Below are 24,017 nucleotides of genomic sequence, written 5' to 3'. Positions count from 1 at the left end.
GACGGAGCCTTCCCACACGAGGATTACACTGTGGGACCGCTGGAGTCCCTTATAACGAGGACGTCTGTGCGCTGCCCCACCCAGATGCGTCAGCGGCCGTGAACACAACAGACCCTCCTCTTTCCGCCGTGACTGGAAATTCCACCCCTGGGGGTTCCTGGACACCTGCGGTTGCTTCCAAGGGATCCCCTGGCTTCTCTCCCCAACACTTGCTCCATTGAGCCACACGGTTTGATCTAAGACACCATCGACGAATCTGGATTTCAGAGGCATTGAGGTATGACCGACCGTGTGCATTTGGAATCGGTTAAACACGGTATTATTTCCCTCCTTTCAGTGCTTCTCTCGAGGCCAGCTTCACCTCAGGATGCATCAGGGATGCGGCTACACGTAAAAAGGAGCTCAAGGTCTGCGGTCGGCTGGCATCTGCCACTCGTTCGGCCTCCTTACATCAGTTCCTGCCGGGTCACAGAGCACTCTCCAGAAAGGGTCATGATCGTCCAAGACCAACAAGAACACTGGGGTTTCTTTTCACAGAATGTCAAGGAGGGAATGGGCAGAAATAAACAGAACTGATCCGGGGACCCTAGGGCTAGAAAGAAATCAGGAATAAGCAAACAGAATTCTAATTTCAATAGAACGGGAGACATTTAGTCTGGTGCCACACACGTGGGCTATTTGTTATGTTTCCTTTAGTTCATGGCAATTTTGAGTGAAGAGGAAATTCCCTGTCATTTATTCCTGTTGATAAAAGCCTGAAAGTCACCTTAACGTGTATGACAAGACTGTGTGTGAACCTGATTCAGTGTCTGTCACGGGATTTGGTCTCAGGACCCTTCTTGTCAAGAAATACTCTGGCAAAAGGTGGAAATAAGCAGAGAAATGTGTATTGAACCAGTTCAACCAGGAAGAATTATGTTTGAGATGCATTCAGTGGTGATTCAATTCCTGCCAAAGATTTTTGTTGAGAAATTATGACTAAAAGGACAGAAAGGAAGGAGAGCAAGGAAGTAAGAAAAAGCCGATGAAGAATTGAGAATCCATGAGTTTACCCATTCATTCAGAACGATTCGCGGAGAGCCTCCTCGGTTCCAGGCCTCGCCAAGAGCTGAGGGTCTTGTGAGGTGGGCTCACGGACTCCGCCCTGGAATCGAAACTCTATTTGCAACACGGAAATGAAGGATGAGTGGTCCACACTCTGTGGAGGGCAGAGGGTCAGGAAGGGCGGGTCTACAGCCCACAGTGGGGCACCTTCCACTTCCAACCTGTCCGGAAATCACGTAGGGGCGCAGGGGATGCACCCTGGGTGGTGGGGCCAGAGCCTTATTTATACACATGGGTGAGAAACCGTGGACCGTTGAGTCCTGCAGGGGGACTCACAGCGTGGGTATGCGTTATGGGTTGTGAGACCGTGTTCCGTGATGGGCCACGTATGGCAGCTTTGGGTCAAAACCTCCCCGTGCCCTGAAAGCCGGGACAAAGGTGGAGGCGTGGGTCAGGCTGGCACGTAGGTCTCCTTTCAGGTTCTGGCCCCGTTTCGGGACCAGGCAGCATGGCGCTGGAGATCTGCTGAGGTTTGGGGAACAGCGGCGCGTGCGGCCAGAGGTCCTGCCGCCGAGGGACTGCCCCCTTCTCAACCAGTACCGTGCTGGCCACTTCCCGTGCCGAGGGGGACCAGGGTGCCGGCCGCGGCGGCTGGCAGCCCCAGGGGAGCCTGAACGAAGCTCGTCTCTAAACCGGAACCCGGTTTGGAAACTGAAAAGCAGACCCGTACTTTGCATTGGTTTTTACCCCTCTGCTGAAGAAGTTGTCTGGAGAACGCAGACGACGGTGCTGACGGACAGGACCGGTCCACAAGCTCCTGCTCGTCCCGGCTACGAGGCATCTTCCCGTGATGCTAGAAGCCAAGCCGAAATTAGGTCATTGAAAAAGCATTTATTAAAAGGTACTGAACATGCAGGGCCGTGGAGTAAGTGGATGCTTCTTGGAGGGATTGACAATGGATCTGTTGGATTCTGGTAACGGGCCTGTGACTGTGTGCTCGCCCAGGTGATTGTGTCTCAGCCAGGCCTACACGGCCTCACACACTTCGCGTCCCTCCGAGAGAAGAGAAACCAGAATCCTGTCCTGGGCTGAGGGCCCGGAGTTTTGGAGAAACACGGTTCCCTGCCTCATGCTCTCTTCTCAAAGTTCAGATTCCTCGAGAAGTCTCTGCTTCACTCACGTTATCGGCCCAGAGTCGAAGACAGGCAGCCGGGACTCCGGCTTCTAACCGGCATGAGCTTTGTTCGCATAAGGCTGTCCCCACTTCGGCAAACACCGACACCTCGGGGCCTGGTTCTGGAACCCTACCCGTGAGGCCGTCACCAAGGACCCCTCACCTGTGGAGGCTGCATGAGTCCCTCCTGTAAGCCAGGGCTTTATATGCCCAGTTCTAGTTTCCATCTTCTGGACACTGAAGTTTTGTCTTGTGTTCAGCTTGGGCGGGAAACGGACCCTGTGAGGGACAGCGGTCTGAGAGCGGGGGTTTGAGGGAGGCCAACCGCGAGCCACGCTGGGCCGCCCCGCCCGCTCCTCCTAAGCGTCCACGACACTCATTCCACGGGGTTACTTTCTATGGCGATAAAACATTATCCCACGATTGAAAGCCCGAGCTCCAATTATGGAAATTGCCAGGAGGACCATCGAAAGGAGAACATCGTGCTCTCGCCCTTCTGTGAAATGTCAGGCCCCTGTGTCGGTCTCCAACCTCGCAGGGGGACGCGTGTACACGACAGGCCGGGGCGCGGGCAGGGGGACCGGCCCCGGACACGGCGATGCGCCCGCGAGGGCGCACGCAGCTCCAGCGGCCCCCGCTTGTGGCGCCGCGGGCCCCTCCCCCGGCCCGCTTCTCTGCCCTTTCTTTATCTCCAATTATAAAGCAGCACCAGGTTTTCTCGTCAGCCATTGCCATGTCTCCAAATGGCTTTTCAGTGTCAGGCCTATCAGGAAATTAACTCATCATGCGGTGACAGCTGCTAATTTTTTCCCCTTACATGTCAGATGGATCGCCTGCTGAAGCTAATAATGAATCACCAATCCCTGATTAGAAGGTGCTTCCGAAACGTATAACTGCCATCTGAGCTAACTTTTTTCTTCATGTGAAATGATATCACCCTAGAGGAGTAGAAGGAATTGTATTCTTCAACAAGATGGAACAGGAGGAGGCTGCCTAAGTGAGCCGTGTGCCCTTAAATTATGGGCTGATACTAAACAGCAGAAGGAGCGAAAACTCACGGCTCCTTTTGTAGTTTGCTACACGGACCTTCCTTGTTTCCTAGTCGACTTTCTAGAACCGACTCTGGGGCCGGATTCTGAGCTGGGTCTTCAGTCCTTTCCTGTGCCGTGATTTTAGCTTTGTGGTCAGGGAAACAGAAGGCTGGACGGAACCAGGAACGTGAATACTGTCCATCGGCCGGAGGGTTTCCCAGCTGCCGTGCTCCTGGGCCGCGGGCCTCCGGGCTCTGAGAGGGCGCGCTGGGTCGGAGCAGCGGTGTTTGGCGGCGTGAGCATGGCCGGGCCTGGGCCTCTGCGGGGTCCCGGCCACAATTTGTCAGGGGGCTGAGCAAACACCCCCTGAGGCTCCCTTCTGTCCGTCTGCGAGGACTTCGCTCGGGTCCGCGTTTCTGGAAGGGGCCGACAGATGAGTGGAGCCACCAGCACCCGCACTCACACGGTCTTCGCACATTTGCTTGGTGCTTCAGAGCGAACCAAGCAGCAAAAAGGACACCCTTGGTACCTGCCGGGTGACACGGGTTTGTTGCTTGTGCGTTCTCGGGTGTGGGGGGAGAGGTTTTGGAGCACGACTGTTCAGCTGGGGCCACCGTGTTTCATCAGTGGCACTGGTGGCTAAAGCTTCCTTTGTGTGGAAACCGCGTCCTCTGTAACTCTGCACCCAAAATGGCCACCTGCGGCCACAGGAGGTGGCGTCTAAGCTATTTCTGGATGTGGACTTGGGCAGGGTGGTCGGTGCCACTGCACGGCCCATGTCCTTGGGGCTCAATCATTCCACTGGCTGTAGCTGAATCCAAAGGCGGCTTTTCCGGATTCTAGTCTCCAGGTAAATATTTTGTTTGCTTTTTTTTTTTAAGTTCTTTAAAGTTTTACCGTTTTCTCTAGTGAAAAACCCCAGTAAGGCTACACACTTGCCTGTACCTTCTTTACAGACAATCCCCGTTGCAGTAAACGCGTCCCGGTCACGGTATCGACCGCACCTCATTATTCTGAGGCCCACACACACGTGTGTGTGTGTGTGTATTTCTTCAACTCCCTTACATTCCAATAGTTGTGTAACGAGAGAGGGAAGAGAGGCAACGCTAACACAGCCCTATAGGTAAGTACAGGAGACCATAGCTTAGTGGGTCCTCGGCAATCCTTCTGAGCCTCGAAACACCTTCTGCACAATTTCTTTATGCAAAGGCCTGCTCTTTTCATTGTGCGTACAACGTGATTGCTGGTTTCACGCTGCAGCCTACACCGGTTTTCTGAAGGATTAAATGCCACCTGAGACATATTTATCCTAAATAAATCACCGACGGTAAACTGCAGCATGTCCGTGTCAACACCCCGGACTGTGGCAGAAAGGTTAGCCATACAGGACGGAGCACACTCAGGAATTAGCATCTGAGCCGAGGACCGCGGGCTGTAGCTAACGGGGGGCATGATCGGGAAGAAATATTTCCGCCGGAAAACATCCCCCCTCCTCCTCCTTTTTTTTTTTTCTTTTTTTTTTTTTTAACATGTAGGAGAAGCTTGGAGAGCGGCATCACTTTATAAAGGTCACCTTCATCCTGATAACAAACGGGAGTTGATCCTGTCACCGTTGGCTGAAGACAAGTGTTGGAGACGTGAATTGCCACTTTTAGGAAACACGAGCAAGTCGTACTCAGCCAATTACGAATCTCAGTGTCAAACCTGAAACTGCACCTTTTAGTTTTGGGGGGGAGGGGGTGACTGTGTCAAGGGAGGTGGCCCCGCGGGGCCGCAGAGCAATGCGGACGAGGCCCGGAGACGCTCAGCGGGGCGTGTGCCCCGCCCTGTGCCCTCAGGAAGCGATTCTGAACGGTATGTCCACTCCAACTAAAAAGGTACTATCCTCTCTTCCTTTTCTCTCGTGTCTGTTCCTCACCATTTTTAGATACCAACCGTGATAGAATATGCCACTGTCACTAGAAGGTGCTTGGCCCACGTGCCCAACAGTCAGAACTGGCACCGGGCCGTAGGAGGTCCCCGACAGAGAGCAGTTCCCTCGTCGTGGGCAGAGCGTGGGGACAAACCCTGGTGTGGGACAGAAGAAGAGGCCCTCGTCTGCTTGTACAGCTGCCCACAGGCCGGCTGCTGGAAATAAGAGACTGTCGTTATCTTTTAATGCCGTAATTTTATTTCAAAGGAAAAAAAAATAGAACAAAAACAACCTTTGCGTTCGGGGGAGGGGAACTGCTTTTACACTTTTGGAAAAGGAAGAAGAGAACTGGATCAAGAAGTGAGTTACTAGAACATAAAGCTGCATTCCGACAGCGGCAGGGAGCCCATGACTAAACACGGACGACGCCGGTCAGGCCCGGGGCTGCGGGAGCACGGCTTTCTAGTCCTAATGTTTAACGTCAGCTCCTTCACACGGACAGAAGTCACAAATGAATCCTGCAAAAGTGGGATCAGTATGAACAGACATTTGTTATAAAAGCAAAATATTGGTATGAACAATATTTTCCAGAGTACGCATTTCATATGTAGACTTTATTGTATGAAACGAAGTCAAAGTTAGAAGCGCGGGGTTGTCTAAACCAAGGTAGATTTTCGTCAAATAGAAACGTCAGGGCTGTTCTTCACCACCGGCTTAAGGAGGCTTCTTTCAAGCAGAGTGCAACCAGAGCGAGGGACAGCCCCACGATGTCTGGGGAGAGGACGCGTGAGACGAACAGGTCTTCCTTTGGTCTGGGGACCCCGCGATCCTAAGATTTCAGGGAAAGGAACAGGGGTGGCCTGCTGCAAGACGGTAATACCTGTAGCTGCAATTTTGAAGCAAATATATACTGAAACGTTAAAACGGCGACATGCTGGACCGGAACAACAGGCATGTCTCAGGCCGCAGGAGACGCTGCTCGGACTTTTCCGCCGCGAGCCACAGTCCTTTGATAACTGAAACGGGAACACACTTGGTGGGGGTGGAAACATTAAAACATGTGGCTTCTCCTCAGCACGGAGCACAGAACGGAGGGAAGCGACCAGTCACAAAGGAGCCAGCAGGAGACAGGCTGGCCGGCCCGGGGGTCTGCCCCGCGGCACCCCGTCCCACCCGGGGCCTTCCCAGCGGTGGCGGCCCCCGCACCCCGTGCACGCTGCCCGCAGCCGGTGCCAAGCCGCCCGGACAGCGGTGCGGGCGGCCCCGGGAGCACCGCGTCACCGTCCCGGAGGCCCTGTGAATGAAGTCCAGGGGACACCGTGCCCCGGGTCCCGGACCGCCCTCGTCTGCCCCGGGCCGGGAGTGGACGTCTGCACCCAGACCTCCCCAACCTGCCCCGGGCCGTGCGCGCCTCACGCTTCTTGGAGTTCGTTACTCTCTCTTTGGCCCTGAATGACAGTCGCTGCCGGGGACCCATCTTGGGTGTAAATGACCATACTCGTCAGCTGCTGGGTTCCATTTGGGCCCAAGGCCTCGGCGCTGAGCGCGGCGCCGGCCTGCAGGATCCCCTGTGAGTCGGCAGCCTCGATCAGGGTGTGTGAGTACACGCCCGCCTCCTCCGGCACCCCGGGGGGCAGCTCCGTCACGATGTAGTGAGTGGCGCCCTCGGGAAAGCCGCCCGACTCCTGGACCATGGCCTGGACCAGCTCTTCCGTCACGATGATCTGCGAGATCTCGCCGTCGGGCTCGGCCAGGTCCACGCGCGGGCCGTGCGCCTCGGCCTCCTGCATGATGATCTGGGAGCCCTCCCGGGCCAGCATGTGCACGGTGCCCTCCTCGTTCACGATGAGCTGGGTGACGCCCTCCTTCATGAGCTGGCCGGCCGTGGCCGGGTCGCACACGGCGAACTGGAGCACGCCCTGCACCACCTTCTTGAAGGCCACCTGCGCGCGCTCCTGCGAGGCAGTGAGGGCCGGGGGCCGCACGACCTGGGTCAGCACCTCCACAGGCTCCCCGGGGGCCGCGCCCTCCCGCACGTCCTGAAACATGTGGATCTCGGGGGCCTCGGGCTGGGCGGTGGCGGGGGGCGCCTCCTGACCGGGCAGCTGGACCAGCACGTCCTTGTGGCCCGACCTGCCTTTCTCGTCGGGCCCGACCCGGCCTTCCGCCCCTCCCAGCTCGGTGACCGCACACAGCAGGGCGTCCAAGGCCGAGGCCGCGTCGGGCGGGGGGACTCCGGCCTCGGCGAGGTCTAAGATCTCCTGCTTGGTCACCTGCTGTATCACAGCGCCTTCCGGGCTGAGGGGCCCGTCCGCGCCGTGGCCGTCCAGCGAGCCCCCCACGACCACCACCTGGGTGGCCCCATCCGCCAACTGCTCGGGCAGGACCGGCCCGGGGGCCACAGCGCCCCCGTGGGCGCCACTCTGACCGGCCGCGATCACCTGCCCGTCTTCGGTGATGTGCACCACCCGGGCCACCTGGCCGGCCAGCGCCAGCGTCTGCAGCGTGGCCGCGGCGGTCTCCTCCACGGAGGCGTCGAGCGCGAACTCCCCGCCGTAGCCCTGGATGACGATCACCTGCTCGGCCGCCGCCCGCCTCGTGCTGTCCCTACGGGGCCGCTCCTTGACGGGGGATGCGGCCGCCAGCGCGGCCGCGGTGAACGGGCTGTCTGTCTCCACGAACGTGGCTCCTTGGCCCTTCAGACGGCATTCGTAGGACTTGGAAACAATGCCTATGGGAGACAGGGACCAGTTAGAGCCTCGAAACACGACTGTCAGGCTTACAAGTAAGACAACGGTTGTGCGGAAGCTTTAACCCCTCGGCAGAAACACCACGGTGAGCCAGGGGCCTCCGGGGCCGGCCGTGTGCACGGACTCTGACGGCTCGGCCACGGGTGTGCGACGGGAACAGGCATTTTTCTGTCCTCCTGGTTCGACTGTCCGAATACAACTCTCATCAGCCAGCGTTTGCTTTTCCTGTTCCCAGGGCAGGAGTGTGGCTACAACCACCCCCCTCGATTACTGTCACTTGGAACGAGACATTCAGTCACTGGTGGGCAGTGAAGGACAGTAAGGAGTGGCAGTGTACTCTGACCCAAAGGCAAGTCTTTTCGTAAGTTTACGAACAGACGTGAGGAGGGCCCGGGACGCAGGCATGGACACCCATCCCCCCAGCGTCAGCTCCGACGCAGGCCGACGCTGGACACGATGAAACACCACTGAAAACTGATCTCTTTCCATCAAAACAGGGAAAAGATCCGTGTTCTTATTATTGCCTCCTTCCCCCCTAGGTGATAACCAATCAATGAGGATTTCCAATGGCCACCACAGTTTTAAAGGATTTCATCTAATTGTCTTTATTGTAGGTAATTAAAAAATTGTTTTTGATGTTTTATTTTGAGAGAGAGAGAGAGAGAGAGAGCGTGCGAGGAGAGGGACAGAGAGAGAGGGAGACACAGAATCGGAAGCAGGCTCCAGGCTCTGAGCTGTCAGCACAGAGCCCCGATGTGGGGCTTGAACTCATGAATCATGAGATCATGACCTGAGCCCAAGTCGGACCGTCAACCGACTGAGCCACCCAGATGCCCCTGTAGGTCATTTTTTTTTTTTTTTTTTTTTTTTTTTTTTTTATTTTTGGGACAGAGAGAGACAGAGCATGAACGGGGGAGGGGCAGAGAGAGAGGGAGACACAGAATCGGAAACAGGCTCCAGGCTCCGAGCCGTCCATCAGCCCAGAGCCTGACGCGGGGCTCGAACTCACGGACCGTGAGAGCGTGACCTGGCTGAAGTCGGACGCTTAACCGACTGCGCCACCCAGGCGCCCCGAGTAGGTCATTTTTAAAAAGAACGCTTTATCCTCACCAAAGGAAAGAAAATGATTACAAACTGTTACGATTATGTATTGCTAGCATCCCTCAAAAATAAGAGTTTTGCTTAACATGTTGGTGCACTTCCGTAAGAAAGCATTTCTTTCAACACAGAGTCCACTCTGAGCACAGACCCCAGACAAGGCCCGTCTCCGGGAGGCACAGTATCTCAGGCACGATCCACAGAAGCCCTTCCATCACATTTACTGTGAGGACACACTGAGCTCACATGCAGACTGCAGGCGACAGTCCTGGATTTGGAACCCCATGCTAAGCTCCGAATGCAAACTCCTGGCCCATTCCATACACGGTGCCGCGACGTCTGGGTGGTCTATGCCCCCTGTTCGACAGTCAGAGGTCAGGGCAATTCATACCACTGCAACCCCTGTCACCTGACAGGCCGGAGGGAGGGCAAGGGTCTCCTGGTGGCACTTGATGGTGTGGGCAGGGAACTAACTGGAACGAAGCTCACCGTACCGCGAGTTCGTGGGGTCGGTTTTCTGTCACCTTGTGTTTTCTGCCTCTGAGGATGCGCTCTATAGCGTGAATCTTAGAGCGATTATGGAATCACAGACTCTTGGGTCAGGGAAAGCCTCGTGGCGTCAAGCGGGACGATCTCCAGGAGCAGAACCTCCCTCTCACTCTCTCGGGTTACGTTACACCCTGACCAGGGGGTGCGGCCCGGGCTGGCCGTGCAGCCATGGGCGGACCAGGCCTGGCCAAGCTGTCACCAGCCAGGCGAAAGCCACGCCATCACATCCTAAAGGTCAACTGAACCTTCCCGGGGAGGGTCCAAAACACCGATGGTTCTAGCTAAATGCCCTAACCAAAGTGTATCAGCTGTCCCGTTTACCCTCCGAGGAAAGGGGAGAACCCAGAGCAGGGAGCTTGCTCCTTACCCCGCCTCCGTGAGCAAGCACCTCCCAAGTGCCAACTGCCTGGTGCTCAGGGGCAGGTGCCCCGGGGCAGGTGCCCTGGGGTAGTGGTGGTCTCCACACTGGGGACTCCCAGCCCTCAGGGCTCTGAAGACTTTGCAGAGGTCATGTGAGCCTCTGCAGGGTTTAAGGGAATCAACCCAGCTGCCCCGCCCAGGGACGTGCCTGCTGCGATGTCCCTCCATCCTGCACACCCCCCCCCCCCCCCACCACTGCACCTCTGCTTTACACAAGGAAAGCACAACCCTGGGAAGGCTGCAGTCTGGGGGCAGGCATGAGAGCAGGTGAAACCGCACGGGTCCTAGAAGGAGGGCGCTGAGCCCTGGTGTGTACTTGACCTCATCTCGGTTTATCTTCCGAACTTCGAATCTCCCTAGAATGTCTCTCCAAAGACGTCGGGAGGCTTGGTCTGCGGCAGAAGGCAAGGACAGGGCACCCCACAGGGCCCCCTGCTCGCACTCACATGCCTGCAGGAGTCTACACCGGGGATACCACCAGCCTGCTGGGGGCGCCTTCCTCTGGGACCCCTGGTCTCCGGTGCACGTGCTCCCAATTTCTCCCTCCCTCCACCCCTCCACCTGGGGCTTGCTTGCCCTCATGACACCCTGAACTTGATCCCGTTTGTTTCTGTCCGTTCTGCCATCATTACACCCTGAACTTGATGTGCTGGTTTCTGTCCACTCCCTAACTTCAAGGTCCTTTCCAGTTTAACTTAGAGTTTGGGAAACTAAATTAAAACAAAAAGACATGAAGAAATATGGACACAAAAATAAAGGAGGCAGCCTTCAAACCAACCCCACGCCACTGCAGAAGAGGGCATACTGCCTCGGCGTCGAGAGCAGGAGAGACCCTGGCAGGTGGGAGACACGCAGGCTCCGGTGGCCTGGTGGCCCGGCGCCTGCGAAAGGAAGAGCCCCGGGCCTCCTCCTCCGGTGTGCGGCCGGACAGAAGCCCTCCTGGGTGCAGCATTACCCTCTGAATCCCTTGCAGCGCTGGTAATGACGCCATCCTGAACTACTTACGGAATTTATTTGAATCCAGAGGTGGGTGAAGCCACTTCCAGACCATTAAAGTAAACTACATGGGTAAATACTGCTGTCACGACGGCGTGTGATGGAGCCTGACACCTCCGACATCTTAACCTCCGCTCGGCGCGAGCCCAGCCACTCCATCAGTTCATAAATGCGAGTACAGGCCCATCTTTTGATTCAGCAATTTAATAACTTCGAGTGCTGTCAGTACTGCCTTGAAAAATAGCACCTATAAAATGTAACAGCCTCAATCAGATTGAAAAAGATTCACCCACTGAAGATTCTTCCATTTCGCCCATAATGAATTAATGTGGAGCTATGTAGAAGTTCAAGTGTCATTTAAACTAATGTGAATCTCTACTGTAACTTTAAATTCTAACTGGGCTATGACCAAGAATTTACTGGGCACATCAACTTCAATTTTTGAGCTCTTTCGAGTAAATACGAACCGTAAAGCTCACCAATGCAAATGGCCCAGTGGATATGGTATTTGGAAAACAGGAACTCTGTACAGGCTTATCCTTAACTGCTCAGTCACCGGTACAGGTCCAGAAGTGCACAAATCATTAACAGAGCACGGACGCCCAACATCATACTTGCGCTACGCTTCACGTCTTTCAAAGACAATGCTGGATTTCCGTGTGATAATTGTAGCTAATCAAACCATGCATCTGATGGAGCCTTTCTGGACCTGTCTGTGAGAGGACCACAAATCGCTCTGTGCAGAAGGGGCAAATGAAGTTAAAACGCAGCCTCCTGACTGCTTATGAAAAATCTCAACTTACGGGATACGCCTTGGGTGGCTCAGTCGGTTAAGCGTCCGACTTTGGCCTAGGTCACGATCTCGCCATTCCTGAGTTCGAGCCCCGCGTCGGGGACAGCTCAGAGCCCGGATCCTGTTTCAGATTCTGTGTCTCCCTCTCTTTCTGCCCCTCCCCCACCCACACTCTGTGTCTCTCTCTCTCTCTCTCTCAAAAATAAATAAAACGTTAAAAAAAAAACAATCTCACCTCACTGCTCATTTGTTTTCGTGACTACAGAGATATTATACTCCCCTCTCATAGTTAAACGCGTTGAAAGTTTACAACTTGGCTGAAATGAGAAGGGTTCTTTTGGGGCGAGAGCTGAGGATTCGTTTCCAGGGAAGAGATTCCGGATTAGGCTCACTCTCTCCAGAAGATGGTTGAGAGAGACAGTTCCTTCTTATCTGTCCTCCCCGAAGAGAACATCTTCGGGGTTGAAAGCCACAGACCTGGAGTGCAGGCGTGGAGGGGTTAAGTCGTAGACACTCACCAGCCCCCCGCCCCCCCAAACCATGCTGATGGCTCTGTTCTGCGGGCTGGGGGCTTCTGGGCAGCTGCAAATAGGGCTGAGCACCTGACTGTGTCCTTTTCGTGTGCGTGTTATTCTTTTGTTACTGTCATCGCGCTTTCCCCCAGAATAAATACCTTATGCTTTTGTTAAGCTTACATTTAATTAAAATGTACAGAATTTGTGCAGTAAACTCGAATGAAACAAATAAAACAAGGGCCCCCTCTCTTGAAGGCATACGTTGTGAATGAAAAATGTCATTACAGACTAAAAAATTTTGCAGTAAACAGGGCCTACAGAGAGAAGTTCCCCCTGTAATGACATCCATAAAATACACAAATGGCACTTTTAGTACCATCCTGAATATGGCATTTTCTGTGCTCTACACACAATCTAAATGGTTTGATCATAGAGCATAATACTCCATTGGGTTTATAGAACAATCAATGTTCCATAAAATGATGTATTTATCCAATAGTAGGCTCAGCAGTTACTGGCGTGTGACATTGCAGGACACAGGCCCGGGCCGCTCAGCGGCACGCACGCCGGCCGTAAAACTTGCCTAACGCCAGTCCAACAACTTCATCTCCTCTGCCGCAAGTCATTTGTAGAAGCCTCGGCGTGGTTGGAAAAAAACTTGTAATAAAAATTCATAGAATTTTCAGGAGAATGAAAGCCGATGACAATAGAAAGGTCACATTGTGTCTCCACGAAAGGGGTCAAAGGTGGGCAGCCGTTCTAAAACCGAAAGCAGATTTCATGCATCGCGTAGCAGATAAAGACGGCAGGAAAGGGACTCGTGTGGGGTGAGGCGCCCGGCGTGCCGGGGAAGCTCGTGCTAATATCCTGTGGGAGCCCCGCGTGCTACCGGGAGCACTTGTGTCTGTATGGTGCTCGGTTACGCCAGATGCCGTGTGTCCCTCGGTGTGATTTCTATTATTAAGGATCTCGCAGCCTTCGTTAGGTGATTCGTGAACCGGGGGAGGGGGGCACCCTAGCGGAGGGAGAGGCTCTCCCACTGTGCGCGGTGCAGATTTCGTATTTTGGAAGGGTGCTAGGCTCGAAAATGCTCGGGCGGCTCCTCGTCATAACTGAAGCACCTCAGATACGATGCGATTAAAGAGGGAATATTTTCGTATAAAAATTTGGGGCACACGTGACACTGGGATCCTTAAGCCACATATAATTTTTCTTGACTTCAATTTTAAGATGTAATTTTAACAAGAGCGTTAAGAAATCATACTTAATGTCTATTAAAATGAAACAATATTAACAGATTATGCTAATAAATTAGAACCATATTTTAATGTCACAAAAGCTTATAAGTTTTTCAAGTGAGAGCAGAAAAAATGACAAATTAAAATTCAACGCAATATAACCTTGTGGAAATTTTGAAGCGGGGGATAAATTATTCCTACAACAGCACAGCCAGTCAAAGCAATATCAATAATCGCTCTATGGCGTAGTCATGCTTTGGCCAAATAATTACCGGTCCGGCTGCTGCGGGATGTCAACAAGAGGGCTCCCACCGAAGCCCGGGGGTGAAGAAGTTCACTCTCAACGTGAACACCACACGTATCAGGGGGGCGCTCCCCACACCGAATGCTTTGTGCTGCTTCACGTCCCTGAAGGAAAACTCCGACCAAGGGGTCTTGGAAACACTCCTGACCTGGTTTGTAACCTCACGGGGAAACGGTAACCGCTCAGTCTGACAACCAACCCCATACCGGAATGACAATGTCACCATCAATTTTGTTTGTTTGTCTGCTTGTTTTTGAGAGAACAAAAGACGGTCAACACCTTCTGACCAGTATTTTCCAGGGTTAGAAAGGCATTCTGGTCAGTGTTAATCAAATTCGCACACAAATCAGAAATATTTAAGTAACCGGAGACACAAAATTACAACTATCTTCACTCTCTGGCATGCTTGTTAAAAATGACCGCTACACGGTGGGGTGAATTTCAGAGCACGCACCTGTTTTGGTCATTCTGAAACCTAAGCTTCCGTGAACTGGCCTGACATAAGTTCAAATACACAATTTTACAAGATACACCGTGCAATTTTTTCTGAGGGAACACTCCCGGCAAGCCAGGACAGATTTAGGTGACAAAAGTTGTAGTCCTTTTTTCTCGATTATCATTAGCACTACATCTGTGATTGGTAGTGATCAGAGATAATCATATATGACCCCTGAAAGAAATTCTAAGATACTCAGAAAAAACTAAGAATAAATTTATCTTAAGTTAGAAATACATGACTGGCCAGGTTTCTAACTTTACTGTGAACAGTCTCCACGGGCCTAGACATTTCTATGGGCACTGAAGAGTGACAAAGAATAAAAGACAATATTTTACCTCTAAAGTCACCAACCCTAAGAAATTTTGTATCATATCAGACTCTTAGGTATCTATCATCATTTCCGTGCATGAAGACCCAATGGGAGCCATGCACACAAATCTCACGCGGGAAGACAAGACCGGGGTTTAAGGTTATCCTGACAGGCGTTTTGGGGAGGGACGTGAAGGGCGGGTGTGGTTAACTGGTTCTCGGCTGCAAAGGCAGAGGCCTGAGGGCCGTGTTGATAGATGGCCCGTGACAGCCATAGAACTTTGGAAATTTGACTCATGTGACAGAAATGGTGTCATCATGCTTCACGAGGGTGATGAAATGGGATTTTAGAGTTAAACTGTAAAGTGCTCTGATCTTGTCATTTACCCATGAAGAGCGCTTCTTAAAAACTGCCAGTGATTTACTAGCAGAAAGTGCTCAAATGTCTTCGGCCCTGTGTGGAGCAAGGCGAGGGGGAGGGGCAGCTCTGTAGGGATCAGCACAAAGTGCCTTTGGCATTTTGCACATATTTGGGGATATCGAGGTCAGTCCGTGGCCACCGTGAGGGGTCTCCATCTAGGAGGCCTTCTCTCCTGTCCTCCGGGCGTGTGCTCCCCTGGGAGGCCCCGGGGGACCCAGCCCTCATCCCGCTCTCTGCACGGGGTCTGCTCAGCATTGGTGGCACCGGCTGATGCATTCGAGGAGTGACCGGAGCGGTGGGATGCCAGGCCCGCAGCGTTCTCGACCTTCAAAGACCCCGCGTGCGCGGCAGCCGGTCCGCCTGCTGTAAGGCCCCCTCCTCTGTCCCACTCACTCTAGCGCTGACATTCCTTCCTGCATCAGGCATCAGGAAATTAGGGAGCCCGACGACCTTTTCCTACTGTCCCTGGACAGCATAATGAAACTCCCAGTGCGGTGAACACAATGTGAGGAGACAACGCCTGTTTTTCAAAGGTGTATGCACCACGCACATTTTAAAAGGCGAACTCGCGCAAATAGGAAGCCGGCCAGTGTTGGTAGTGGGCGTTTCTCTTACAAGGTGGCTTTAAAGGGCTAACAAGGCAGATTAAATAAACTTGCGCCGTTTTGTTTTTGGGGCAAATCCTATAGAAAGATCCCATTCATTTTTGTAGGCATGTTCAGATTCCCCGTATGTTACAGTACCTTCGTTTCTCTCCCGAGGAAATGAGAGGAAACAGACATCTGTCTTCATTGCAGACACTTTTGTATGGAGGTAAAAAGCAAACCGCTCCTCAGTAACAGCACAGAGGCACCATTAAAATCAAATTTACAGTAAACAGAACCTGCAGCTGGGGCAAAACGCTCACTGTTAGTATTTTAATTATCAGCAAAGCTTTTGGAGGTCTAACATCTGCTCACAGCCGAATGACAGCAGCTGCTGGTATACACTTAAAACAACGCGGATTTCTTCTCCACATATTAAAATGAATCATCTGTTCTGGGCACATCACTGCTATCTTCCTGTTAAGCCGGCTTGTGTGGGTGAGGGGACCCTGAATGTTTCGTGGTGGCAACGCAGTGAGGCCCGACTCTTCCCGAGGATGACATCCCAAGATGCCGAGGCCGCTCCAGCACAGAGGATCAGACCGGTGTGCTCAAGCCACTTCCAGGACCAGCAGAGGAAGCGGAGGCAGTGCCCGGATTCGTTCTGTGGAAGCCAGAGCGAGCAGCGGTCATGACCGCTGGCTCCGGGACAGCACGTGGGAGCGGGTCGTGGTCTGGGGCGGGCCCAGCACCCTGCCCTCTCGGAACACGAGGACAGAGCAGTGGCGGCGGCAGGGCTGGGGGAGGGGTGCGGACACGGTCACGGCGGAAAACAGAAACATGCTTTCTTTTGAGCCAGTGACCATGACAACCTTCATTCTGAACACCTTCCTAAATCCCTAAGTTAAACTCCTATGTTGAACTTGCACGGTACCTGGTGCCTGCGTAATAAAGTTTCAGACTGATTGAAAAGATAGCAAACAAAAGACACATTATGAGGCTTGAACCGTTGCTCTAAAATGGACAGAATAAAAAACTTGCAAATTAAAATGTTGAGTAAAATGCAGCGACCGACACCTCAGGTGTATGAGATGGAGACGGGGAGGCTCGGCGGCTTTCCCTTCCTTCCGCACGCCGGGCCGGCTTTCCGAGGGGCAGGGAGAGTTGGGAGGGCATCCTTTCAGGGCCTGATGACACGTGAGGGGATGCGTGGCTCCTGTCACCGGAAAGGGTGGGACGCGTGGCTGGCGTATGTGTGTGTCTAGAGGCAACACTGTGCCATTACGTCTGAGCGGCGACACGCACCGTGGGTAACGTCCTCGCGCAGACGTCCACAGCGCGAGCTGAGAAATGGGCACAATGTCTGGTGACAGGTGCGGTCAGGGTACAAAGCTACGCACAGTGTCTCACATGACTACATGGTTTGCATCAGGGTGGAAGCCTGAAAACAATCGCTCTAAAATTATCATTAGTTCCGGAAGGAGTTTATTGTTACTTGGGCAGCACTATTTTGCCTTTCTGTTGAAACACTGTTTAAAAAGAGTCTGACGTTGCTCTTGGATGGATGGGCTCATGGAACAGCCAGCACCTGCTAGGAGCCATCGACAGCCACATGCAGGTATCACACAACACGAAGCACACATGAGAAAATCAGGACAAAGTCATACTGCCGTGTTAAGTAACAGACACACACCGCGTGGGAACTCCCCAAAAGCCTTCGCGTGGGGAATGGTGACTTCAACATGCTAGAAATTCATTAATGCCACATGTAATAAAAACTCAGGAATTCCCACAAGAAACACGGTGACATTAAAGTCATGCCCAGTGTTCACATGGACATACGGCCATTTGCCTGCCTGAAATAACCTTCAACAAAGCTTGGGAAAGAACTTAGAATGTGTTTTAGGGGGCTCCCTTTTGCCCTGGAATTGCCCAAGGTCACAATCACAGAAAACAGAGCTACGTGCCTGGCACTGGTGGGGCTTCAAGGGACACAGAAGGAGCAGAAGCAGGCTCTCTGAGCTCCGCGTAGGAAGAGGGGAGCGTCTTCCTTGCTTCCTTCAGTAGCTTTTCTGTGGATCAACAAATGCCCCATCTTGATACTCGAGGAGGCAACCGATCAAGAAAGAATACACAGGGGCGCCTGGGTGGCTCGGTCAGTTAAGCGTCCGACTCTTGATCTCAGCTCAGGTCATGATCTCAGGTTTGTAGGATTCCCTTCAGCCCCAATGGGCTCAGCGCTGAAAGCACGGAGCTTGCTTGGGATTCTCTCTCCCTCTCTCTCTGCCCCTTCCCTGTGTGCACTCTGTCTCTCTCTCAAAATAAATAAGTAAACTTAAAAAAAAAAAAACAAAAATAAAAAAGAACAAATGCACAACTCCTATACCATTAATGGCACCAGATAAGTTAACTACCTTACATTGCATAGTAGGCTCAGTACTTTCTGCAATTAAAAAAAATTGACATGCCCTGTCAATGTCAAATTTTCATCTTTTCTTGAAACCTACATGTACACACACACACACACACACACATTTGTGTACAAACACTTGCACGAACACATACACATTTACAAGCACAGTCTACACGGTTCTAGCCAGCTCGCTTTTCTGTTTGCATTCTGCTCATCAGCACGCTCCTTGGCAGAGGTCTTTACCAAGCGCCTGTCTGGTGCGAGAGTCCATGAAAGACAGGGCTGGCGGTGCGGATATCAAGTTAGGATGGTCTCCGCTCTTCAGGGGTCTTATCTGCTAGTGGATCCAGACTAGTGCCATTTGGCTGGAACAGAAGTCTGGAGACCCAGTGCTTGAGAGCAACACTTGTTAATTCTTTAACGGCTACTAAATAAAGTCTTCAGGGGGTAGGATATTTCGAAAACTGTAACTGCTTTAAAGACCCCAAGGTTCAGAGTTTACGCTCCACGTCAGTTCGTTTCTTTTCCCTAGAACCTACAATAAGATCTCCTTTGCTATTCACGTGGCTCTGATGTGATTCCTGAACCTCATTAAGAGGGATCATGACGGAAAATGACATCACACCACTGATGGTCCTGAGGACCGACCAGTAAGTGGAACAGCAAGGCAAGGTCTATTTCGCTTTGCACTGGACTCAAGAATAAAGGTCGCCGTGAAGGTCGGTCGCATGACCACTCGTAGAATCTGCAGGTTCTCTACGTGGACACAGCAAGAGGCACCTGAACACGTCTGTGGTTTGTCACGTTTATGACCTACAATGTAGTTTCTCAGTAAACGTGACAGAAATATGTAGGCTCTAAGGCAACCATATGAACACTCACCCATAGGAAATTAGGTACTTACGTATTTTTAATGGTACGTTTCTTTAATTTGAAAGCCCCTTCAGGTCTTACAGAGTAACCAAGTAGATACTCTACCCGCCCTTTGTATATGCCTCTGACACACTGAATTATAATTATTCATAAACATGCTCACCCTTTCCACTAGACTGAGAGCTCCCTAGAGTGTAGGACCTGGTGCGGCATCTCCAATGCATGGCCTGTAGCAGGCCTTCATACGTACTGCTTTAAAATGAGGGTGAGAACCTCCCTTTATGCTAACGTTTATTAGAGGATAGAGGGGAAGGGATAATCTTGAATCCCTTCCAATAAGCACAAAGAGCAGAGCCATGGAGCCAGCGGGACTGGATGCTGTTCCTATGATTTGGAAGACACCTCTCTGTGCGTCTCTGTGTTTCTGCACATCTCGTATGCAAGAGGTGCTGCCTTTATTCTCCATCATCTTTTCAAGGATGTTTCTGGAGCAAGCGGCCTTGGGAGACAGGTACTGTGTGTCCTTTTCTAGGGCAAAGGGCAGATGTATTTACTGTCCAGTAGGACAGAAACAAGTATCCCTCTGGGGAAAGAGACTGGCCAGCTCACTGCTCACAATAAAAGATCTGGGCTCCCCAGATCCAGATTCTTCTCCTGAGGCTCTGTTCCTTACATCTCACTGTGTGTAGGTGCCACGTCACCTGTGGGAGTTGGGATCTGGGGAGCAGAGTAACCCCGGTTCCCGCTCCTGCTGTAAGGAATGATGTCCTTTGCTCCTGATCCAGGAACCCTGTGTCTTCTGCCGGTATCCATCACCTTGGAGGGGGAGCTTGGCAGTCTGCAAGATCTCAGACCTTCCATCGTTCTAGACAATTATCTCAACTCCTTATCTCTCAGAACCTTAGCCTATAGAACGGGGATCGTATGAAGGATCGTTTTGAAAAGTGAGACAGTCCACGTAAAATGTGTAGCTCTATGCCTCACACGTAGTAAGGGCTCAATGAGTGTTTAGGCCTTACTATTATTTCAGTAAAATGCAGCACAGTTGAGGTCATCCAATCTGAAACCGGTATGTAATACAACGAATGGATGTAGATATGCAGAATGATCTTGTATGACTAAGGATTTGCGAAGCACATTTTACATTTAATAAAGTTACATTTAACGTAGACAAAGGCAGTGAAGTGGTGAAGCCCGCCGCTCAGACGCTCAGACGCCCTGCCGCAGGAGTAAAAAAATTCTCAAAGGGAGAAAAGAACCGAGTTGTAGCTGTCTGCAGGGTCAACGCAGGGCTGTGGCTACAGTAACGCGAGTACGGGGCCAGAAAGGAAAGGGGACAGCGAGAGGGCGCACGGGTCAGGCTGCACTTGGGGAACCACGTGTAGGTCTGCGCTCCACATTTAAAAAAAAAACATTGACAATTAGGCTTGAATACAGAAAAGAGAAACACAAAAAATTAGGGGACTTGAAAACTCATAAAGGTTTAAGCCTTCGAATAGCAAAGGACTGTCGTTAGAGGGCAAGCCTGGGGGCAACAGACAGAAGCTACAGGAAGTCAACTTTGCCTCAATAACACGGATTCAAAACTGAACACGAGACTGAGTAATGAGCCCCCCATGAGAAACGGCGGGGTGGCCGCTTTCGGGGATGCTACGGAGAGGACTCCAACCAGGGCCTCCACCGTCCTTGCTAATCACTTAGATTCAGATTCTGGATCTACTGACGCTGGGGGCAGCAAACCTGCTGAATATTCACGGACCTATCAAAACAGACGGTCCCAGGGACTGACACATTTCCAGGAATCTGACAAGTACGGCCAGGACATACTACACAACAGCCCCGCCAGAGCACTGGGCTTCGTTCTAACTCCAGGACCCCACCTCTGGCTCCCGCTCTGAAACAGGTGCTTCTCAGCTCCCCCCGCGGCAAACCAGACGTGAACTTGCTTATGAGTCTGTCCAGGCTCCTGAGTTAACACCCACCTCTCCGTACCTTTGCTTCTGTTTGCAGCTGTAGGTCTTACCACCTGACAATGAAGTCTTGATGAACAAAACCCAGAGAATCCAGAAGGGGTTACAGGTCATTCAGAAAGGCAGTGAAGTGGTGGTGAAGCCCAGCGCTCAGACGCCCTGCCGCAGGAAGCACAGGTGACAGAGCACGCCCACCCCCCCGCCCCCGCTTCCCCCGGGAAGCCTCCGGCGATGGCTGAGTGCAGGGGGACGGTGAGACAGGCCCATCCTGCTGGGTGACCCTGGTTCTGGGCACTGCAGTTCGCAAGCCTGTCCGCTCTGCCCCCCTCCCCCCTCTCCTTCCTGCGCAGGGGTGCCACGGCTCTCTCCCAGGCCCCGCCTCTTCCCCTTTTCATTTGTGAGCGCCGCCCTCCATGAGTCTCTTGCGAGTCTAATCCTCTTCTTGGAGGACCTGGGCAGCCCATGTGGCTCTGAGCGTGGCCGGAGAAAGCGGGCAGTAAGGCAAGGACCTGGGGCTTGCTCGCTGCGTCACAGGAGAACAGGGTGCCTCGTGGGAAACAGGTGGCACGTGGGCCTCGGCACAGGGTGACGGTCTAGTTGGAGGCTGGGATGATGTCCCAGTGGAAGGGAACACAGTTGATGGTGCCATGATCTAGGCAGACGAGAGACGTGGCTGCAGCAACGCTTACCCAGCCAGAGGGGTGGCCAGGTACTCTACGGGGTCCTGACCTCACCATGTGGACGGATACCACGAGACTGAAGGCCTGGAAGACGCCTCGAGGTAACTGGGAGATCCAGAGGGCCTCTCCTGCGTGGACTCGGGAGTCCTGACCACGCTTCAGACCCCGGGGAAGGCGAAAGGATTACCACGCAAGGGCTTGGAGTTGACAGGGACCCTGGGACCCTGGGACCTTGCACCTTCCCTGTAACACTGGGTGCTTATGTGGGCCGGTTGCAGAGGGTGTCCTGGCCAACATCCAGCTTTCGGTGGGCTCGTGGGCTCGTGGGCTCCACAGACAGAGCCACGCCCACTTCCTCTGTGCGGAAGCGTACACGCGGGTAAGATGTGTGGCGCTGGGTTAACCCTGAAATGGGTCGTTGGTCTGTGGAACGAGGGCAATCAGAGTGGGGAAGGCCGGATGGTAAACTTGCCCACCCAAAAGGGTGGCTAAGAAATAGTACAGCATTCCGAGGAGTGTGGCCGAGATCAGTGCCATCATCAGAGGCTTACGGGACACTAAGTGGTGGTCCCTCTCATATCTCCATTCAGTTCACCAGACTGGCTTGACAGAACCCAGAGGGGTGCTGGAGAGTTACTGTCCTTAACCAGCCGCTGGCTCTGACCACAGGTATTGTGCTGAATGTCCTCAGAACTGGTTAAATGGCCCCAGGATCATGGAATGTGGCCGCTGACCTGATGAATGCTTCTTTTCCATTCTGATTAGAAACGAGAACCAGAAATGGTCTGCAGTTGCACGGGAATGGCCACAAGATCCTTTACAGCTTATCTCAAGGCTGTGCAGACTCTCCCACCTGCTGCTACAATACAGTCCGAAGAGGCTGGACTGTGTTGACATTCCACAGGACATCACACAAATCCATGACATCAGTGACACCACACTGAATGGAATGGACAAGTGCCAAGGGGCTGGCACGCTGGAGGCCTCAGCAGGCCACACGCGGTCCACAGAAGGAAGACAGGCTCTACGGAGTCAGGGCCCCCCACCTCAGTGTGCAGGGGCCGGCTGAGAGGTCTCCTCCGCAGGGAAAAGACAGGGCCCGTCTCGCGTCTCCCACCACAAAGAAGGAAGCGGAGTGCCTGGTAGGCCTGTCTGGATTCTGGAGGAAACACCTTCCACTCCTAGAATGCCGTTCCAGTCCATAGCCCGGGGAACACAGGAGGCCGCCAGCCTTCAGCAGGGCACTCAAGGAAAGGGCTCCACAGTGGGTACAGACGTGGTGCGCGTCACCCTGGCCCCTGAGTTACCAGGCGTCAGCTGGAGGGTGGGGGGCGGGGAGGATGAAGTATGGAGCCATGTCCTATAGGCCGGACACTTGTGTCCTCCCAAATTCACGTGTGGAAATCCTGATCCCCAAAGGGGATGAGTGATAGTGTTAGGAGGTGGGGCCTTTGGCGGGTGATCAGGTCGTGAAGGTGGAACCCTCCTGAATGGGATCGGTGCTTTAGAAAAGTGCACAGAGAATTGGAGGCTCAACCGACTGACCCTCAACCGACTGGCGCCCCAATCAAAAAAGTATTTAAACATTTTCTCCCTGTAACAATAGGAGAGCCTAAAACCCTAAGTCCTGCTCTGAGCCTGAACAGTGGCGACTCAGGACGCATTCACCCACGGGGTTATAACAGTGTGACATTGCCCTGGTGGCCTTGAACATTCTAGAATTTGAACATGTTCCTCCTCTTCTCAGTCACACGCTGCTGAACTTACACCCACAGCAGACTGTGTTTAATGACTGGGAGCAGAAGAGACACTGAGAGTAAAATGTAAGTCTGGGGGGAACTGTGTGACGGGAATTCTGCAAATTTACCTCAAATTGACTTTCAGAAGGTCCCTAACTTGCATTCATTTGATCAAGATTATTTATTTGCAAATAAGTGCTTACAAAAGTGCTCTCTTGCCTCGTCACTTCAAAACAAAGCAAACACTTCAAACATAATTATAAAAATGTATGAAAACAATCTAGTTGATTTTCTGAAGGCACAAAATGTCAAGGATTCCCACATGAGCTCACTGAGCGCAGCTCTCAGTTTAGAAGCCAAGCTGAGAACCAGATTCCTGTGGGAGAACCAAGAAGACGGGTCTGGTCAACTCTTCTTGACGACGCGCTGAGGGCCAGGGGAAAGGATGGGCTTGGTGGGAAACCACGTGCCTGGCTGTTGCCAGGATACAGGTGGCGGTCCAAGGTCACGGAAGGGTAAAATCACCCAGGCAGGACGTGGAGGCCTGAGACGAGAGCGAAGTTCAGAGCCCCGGGGGACACTGACGAGTGAAGAAGAATCAGAGTCAGGCAGGACGGCCAGACCGTTAAGATCAGCGCTCTTGGAAGACAAGGAAGAAGAGGGAGATCAGAGCGTGTGAAATGCCAGCAAGCGACACCCGAAGAC

General features: G+C 52.8%; 1 protein-coding gene across 1 annotated transcript in view; it reads right to left on the bottom strand.

Annotated features, from left to right (window-relative positions):
• Positions 1-5,402: 5,402 nt before the first annotated feature.
• ZNF407 (zinc finger protein 407) overlaps positions 5,403-24,017 on the bottom strand; it is a 454,887-nt gene continuing 436,272 nt past the window's right edge. The window contains exon 9 of the mRNA XM_019423652.2: positions 5,403-7,892. Coding sequence (XP_019279197.2) covers positions 6,574-7,892 — 1,319 coding nt within the window. The 3' untranslated portion in view covers positions 5,403-6,573. The remainder of the gene's footprint in view (positions 7,893-24,017) is intronic.

The sequence above is a fragment of the Panthera pardus genome, unplaced genomic scaffold (assembly GCF_024362965.1).
Source record: "Panthera pardus isolate Hobbes unplaced genomic scaffold, ASM2436296v1 HiC_scaffold_15, whole genome shotgun sequence".
In the NCBI taxonomy this organism is placed as follows: Eukaryota; Metazoa; Chordata; class Mammalia; order Carnivora; family Felidae; genus Panthera; species Panthera pardus.
The sequence above is the reverse complement of the archived record's forward strand: the minus strand, read 5'-3'. Positions and strand labels throughout refer to the sequence as shown.